The sequence below is a fragment of the Priapulus caudatus genome, unplaced genomic scaffold (assembly GCF_000485595.1).
Source record: "Priapulus caudatus unplaced genomic scaffold, Priapulus_caudatus-5.0.1 Scaffold1534, whole genome shotgun sequence".
Taxonomy (NCBI): Eukaryota; Metazoa; Priapulida; class Priapulimorpha; order Priapulimorphida; family Priapulidae; genus Priapulus; species Priapulus caudatus.
The window spans coordinates 26,794-33,065 of record NW_014578595.1 but is presented as its reverse complement, the minus strand read 5'-3'; the positions used below and the strand labels follow the sequence as shown (position 1 = coordinate 33,065).

At 42.6% G+C, this 6,272-nt stretch overlaps 1 protein-coding gene across 1 annotated transcript in view; it reads left to right on the top strand.

Moving 5' to 3' along the window:
* LOC106816927 overlaps positions 1–6,272 on the top strand; it is a gene marked incomplete at its 5' end in the record, with an annotated part of 18,050 nt that overhangs the window by 3,776 nt on the left and 8,002 nt on the right. The window contains 3 exons of the mRNA XM_014821572.1: positions 893–1,027; positions 2,714–2,827; positions 6,033–6,233. Of these exons, the coding sequence (XP_014677058.1) occupies positions 893–1,027; positions 2,714–2,827; positions 6,033–6,233 (450 nt within the window). The remainder of the gene's footprint in view (positions 1–892; positions 1,028–2,713; positions 2,828–6,032; positions 6,234–6,272) is intronic.

Sequence of the window (6,272 nt, the reverse complement as noted above, 5' to 3'; positions counted from 1 at the left end):
TCTGCTATATGCTATGCTAGCTTCTATGGCGTCTGCTATATGCTATGCTAGCTGCTATGGCGACTGCTATATGCTATGCTAGCTTCTATGGCGTCTGCTATATGCTATGCTAGCTTCTATGGCGTCTGCTATATGCTATGCTAGCTGCTATGGCGTCTGCTATATGCTATGCTAGCTACTATGGCGTCTGCTATATGCTATGGAGTCAGACTAGCAACCCGGCAGTGTGTTTGTAAAATCGATTTCGAAATCTCAACTCGAATTTTCAAATGCAAAAGAAATTTTAAAGTTCGCTTCGGAATCTCATATCGATGGTGAATTTCCAATTCGAGATCAAATTCAAACTCGTTTTCAATGTTTAATTTCGCCTACTATACTCATGCATTCCTACACCGCGAGGTTTCCTCGCCCAAGTACGTGCACGGGCATTATAGCTGTTCATTTTGCTTAGGCATCACACACAGGCACTTGGAGCGTCTCTATATTTATGTGTCAGTGTGCGGCAGCGTGAGTGCGGTGGACATGTGTGTTGCAGAGGAGCATTTGCACGGCATTTAATACAGGAAATTGTAGGCAATAATAGGCGAAAGGGAGTAGAGAAACATTAGGACTTTGGTAGTAAATAGATTTCGTATTTATTTAGCATTATATTTTATTGAAACGCTCTTGTGTGTGTGTGTGTGTGTGTGTGTGTGTGTGTATGTGTGAGCGCGCGCGTGCATGAGTGAGCGTGAGCACGATGTCGCAGAACTATTGTTCAGTGATTATCTTTCGTCTCATCATCAGCATGTAGATGTATAGTCAAACCGTAGATTGACTGGCCTAGTAGTAGGGCTGACAATTTCCCCGTGCATTGTGACCGCACTCACGCGATGTTCCGCGTCTGCCGCAGGTTTCGATAAGTACTTCACGTCGCTCAGCATGCCGCAGCATAACAAGAACGTCTGGCTGAAAGAGTTCTGGGAAGCGCACTTCAACTGCCAGTTCGACGGCGAGCAGAAATTCCGACACACCGACGTCTGCACAGGTGAGCATCGACCGCCAGAGGGCGCGCGCGGGGCGTCGCGGCCATAGCCGTATATAGAGATCTCCAGATCTGGTCGCGACGCGCGTCCGGGGAAACGGGGACTCCTGTCGTGGACGGTAAAGCGATGAGAAAGCGCGACAAAGAAGCAGCAGCGGCAGTCTCTCTTATTTGAATCGAGGCGTCGCCGCATGCCACCACAGTACCCACCTGATTATACTCCCCCCACCCCCATCACGTAGCCGCTATGTGTGCCCGCAGTCGTCTCCGTAGCCGCAGACGCGGAGACGGCGGAGTGGCATAGCAGACGATACACACGGACTCGGTCGTCGATATTTTTTCTATTAAGGCAATCATATTTCGGCATGCGTAATGCGGGCCGTATTAATATTGTTCGGGGTCGGTGGTGGTGGTGGGGGTGGGGTGACACAATAACACTAGCCGAGCGCAAGCGCCTGCACACTGTAAGCCAATATTCCCGAATCGGAGAGCTTATAAGCGCGCGCTTAATTAGCATATTAAGGAAACAATTTGGCGAGCGAGAGAATTAATCAGTTACGTGATCACAGCTATCAGGAGTTGTGTATCGTAAGCTGCTGCAGACATGATGTGATGGAAGGAGAGAACATGAGACGGCTGATGTGCGCTGTAATGCGGGCCTTGCACCGATGCGCTCCTGACAACACGAAGGAGCCAATCTGGGTCATCACCGCAAGATCTCGCGAGATCTCGCAGCTTCTGCCTCAAAAGAGCTATGTTACATAGATGTGCAGATAAATTATAATCAAGTGCCTCTCTACAGCTTCTTATTGAGTATTCGTATAGTTACGTCTGTATTGAACGACGTTGCTGGCACGGGAAATTTAAGATTCAAGAACTTTACCACGAAAATTACCACTTTTTTACCACGAAAATTTGCGCAATACATAGAGAACTATAATATTTATAGAGAGGCTGAATGAAGGCGAGCTCTAATGGGTAGTATTAAATATATATATATATATATATATATATATACTATTATATATTATTATATATATAATCGAATATAAATAAACGATTAAAATGTTAGGTAAGACTTATGTGAGAGAAGCGCCCGCGCAGTGATTTGGCGGTGATTCGGCACTGAATGTGCGAGTAGGCTATGTGTGAGCGTCCATACTGCGCATAGCGGCAACTGTCGTGTTTTTCACGACTACGCCCAGTTTCTTCAGACCGTAATGTAGAAAGAAGATAGCCGCTCGTTTCTTCACCATCCGCTGCACGGCATCCGCTGCTCCACTGACGGCTTAACAATGAAGGGGTTAACTATAGACGGTTACGCCCTTAGGTCCCCTACGGGAGCAGTGCACTCGACAGCGGCAGTCAAGCGACGGCGGTGCAGTCTATAAGCGGTTATTTCAATTATTGGATTCGGTCAGGTTGCAGCGTTGCGCATGATGTTCGATGGTGTTCAGTGTGACTAGCTTGTTACTACCTAGACTGGCCCTAACCAGATCTTACTTTAGTCAAGCTGAGGAAAAATCATGAACTATAGAAACGTTTACACCGGTATAATCACGCGGCCACCTGCTATATAAATATACAAATCGAGACGGATGCATGATTCGCTCGTGCGTAACACACGCAACCAGTGTGATACTGTTTCATCTGTTTGAAGACAGTGTGATACTGTTTATCTGTTTGAAGACAGTGTGATACTGTTTCATCAGTTTGAAGACAGTGTGATACTGTTTCATCAGTTTGAAGACAGTGTGATACTGTTTCATCAGTTTGACGACAGTGTGATACTGTTTCATCAATGTACCACCTGGCGTTGCCCTACGAAGCTATTTAAGATTAGATAAGTAGAGATAGAGATTTATATCAAGATAGTTGGGAAATTAATTTTGATTGATAGTAAAAAGATAATGGATAATAGAGAAGGGATAATGGATAGATTTAATGGATTTTGATTTACACGAAAGAATGTACAGAAAAGCAAGTCTCGCACTAGTACACCGGTAGATACAAACACCCAGCACTGACGCACGAGCACAGGACACTCGTATATAGCAAGAGCAATAGCAAGAGAGTTGCAACACAAACAACGTTTTAAAATGGCTGCCGTTTCGTTGGAAGGTCGTTCGATGACATTCGTCTCAAAATATTTGAATGTCACGCAAGGCGAGCGCGTACCAGCGACGCCTAAAAAGTGCACATAGCGCCGAAAATAGGAGAGAAATGTCGCTTTTTCCGGAGAATAACAGTTAACTGTTTGTAAGGGTGGGATTCCCACTTTTCGCTCGCTGGATAAAATCCATACGTACGCGCAGTAAGAACTCCCGAAAAACAGCTAAATTGCCGCGACTGCAGACTTACAGCAAAAAAATAATTCGGAAGGAAACAGGTCAGCATGCTTGGGTGTTCGTAAAGCAATGGTGGCGCGCGTAAACCATTGATCTCTATATACCACCATACCACTGAGCTGTATATAATAACATTATTACAGAGATACAATCATTATTTAATAATTATTAATCACATAATTAATCACATATTTAATTTAATTATATAATTTGTTTAAATGTAATAAAATTTTGCGTGCAAATCTATATCCTGCATATGCTTTTCATATTATAATGTTATTGATCAATCTGAATCTGAAACACAAACAGTAAAACCTGGCGGTAAACAGAGACTATACATACTGTTCTTATGCTATACCCAGCTGATGTTTATATAGCTGGCTGGTTCCCAGATCTAAATTATAAGTAATTAAATTAGCAGACTGTATTTATATAGCGCATATTAAATGACTATCTGCAAGTGAAAGGATTGCCACATAATTTAAAGTTCTTTATCGAGCGCCCAAACGCACAGCAGATCGTTATTTTGAACAATAAACGTGCATTTTTGATCAGCACACGCCACTATGTCAGCTAAATCTATAAAAATAATATAGGCGTCTCTATTATATTTCTATAGATAAAACTGTGATTTTTCAATATGGCGGCGCGACTGGAGCAGTCACGTGATCCGCTTTCCAGTTTTTACACACAGCTCAGTGCTATATACCAAGAGCTATTAAGTAAGTATATACATAGACTATAAGAATAACTTATTCAGTCTATGTATATATTTACTTAATAATTCTTAGCCACTACTAGGTATATAGCCACAGGAAATCGTGACCACTCCTAGTATAGTAGTATTATTATAGAAGTGGCTGAATATATTCGGCCACTTCGATGATAATACTACTATACTAGTAGGAGTGGTTATGTATATATATATATATATATATATATGTGTGTGTGTGTGTGTGTGTGTGTGTGTGTGTGTGTGTGTGTGCGTGTGCGTGTGCGTGTGCGTGTGCGTGCGCGTGCGCGTGCGTGTGCGTGTGCGTGTGTGTGCGTGCGTGCGTGTGTGTGTGTTTATTTAGCAAAAATTTAATACATATACCATATAGCAACACTAATAAATTGCCATGTATATTTTTAAATATATATAGCAATTTATTAGTATATTATTTTAGAGTATATATATATATATATATATATATATATATATTGCACTTTATTAGGATTACTGTGGCTGTACATGTAGGCTGCATGTACCTGTCTAAATTTGGATGGTTATATATAGAAGAATAAATTCATAAAAATTATGCCATCTTCTTTTTTATTAAATTAAATTTATTTCCTAGGTAAAGTTCATTCTTAGCTGTTATTGAATTTGTCTCCGATTTATTGTAAGCAAAACGTTAATAATTATAGATAATGAGTTATATCAGTGCCACTTCTATTATTAACAATTACAGTTTCCGCAATGACTAGAACGCACCTAACATTTTGCATATTCGGTAACAATAAGTTCATTAACATATTATATCCTGCGTGTCGTGTCTTGATATTGTTAGTCTATGATCGAAATCAGTGGCGTAAACGCGCAAGTGCTGCGTGCTGCCGACTGGCGTTTAAATTAGGAACCAATGAAGTCGCTCTTCTAGAACGTAGTTATTTGACTCCGTCCACTCGGTCAGCTTAGGCCAGCTGTTTCTAACCGACGCATTGTTGTATGACACTTAATTATCTACGAGCGATCCACAACCGCGGCGCAGGTTTTGTGGATTTATGACTTCGGGATCGTATATACGAGTATGAATGGACTCCATGACACATCCACCGTTATACTGGTTCAAGGATATATAAGAGCTGTCCCAATTCATTTTCGCAATGTGCGACATGTGAAAATGTGCAAATGTGGTTATATCCTTGGGCCGTTATACTTGTGTACCAGGGTACAGCCACGCACGACTGCATGTATACTCGCGTGTACGTATGTAGCCGATATGTTAAAATTCTAAATGCCAAGCGGCTGCACTAATCAGCCATATTAACATTCTGTTCCGCCGATGTGCGTGATTTGCTTATTACTGAGCGCAGTAATGACGATGCTAGCTGGCTCGCTGGATGCGCGCGTGGGGGACAACGCGGCCTTGGCGGCCATCGCCATCAAGATGAAAGCGCCTAATAAACTTCACCTAAAAGAGTCAGACCGTGCTCACAGTATACGCGTCGCACTTATGTATGTGTGCAATACACGTCACGCAACGTATTGCGGGTCGAAAATGCGTCTAACCTCAGTTTCTAGCTTTAGGGTCTGGATTAGAGTTATGGTTATGGTTAGGGTTAGACTTAAGATTAAGATTAGGTTTAGAGTAATGGTTAGGATTAGAATCAGGGTGATGATTAGGATTATAGTGTTATGGTTATGGTTATGTTCATGCTGGTGATGGTGATGATGATAGGTTAATATTAGATTTAGGGTTGAGAATAAGGATGTAGTAGGTGGTAGGAAGTAGGCTAGGATTCAGGTCACTGCTAAGATTAGGGACAAATTTATTCACACGGTTAGGATGAAGTTCGATTCGCTTTAGTGTTAGATTATCAGTAGGCTCACGGTTGGGAGAGCATATAGAATGACGCACTGTACCCGTCTAAGCTGTAAGATGTTTGCATCCCAGGTCGTGAGAAGATAACGAAGGCTTCGGGGTACGAACAAGAAGGTCTCGTGCCATTCGTCGTCGACGCCGTGTACGCGATGGCGCATGCTGTGCACAACATGCAGCGTGACCTCTGTCCCGGAACCAGCAGGTTGTGTGCCAACATGCTGCCGATATCCGGCGAGAGACTGCTGTCCTACATCCGCAACGTCTCCTTCATCGGTGAGCGAGCGTCGTCGCGCATATATATATATATATATA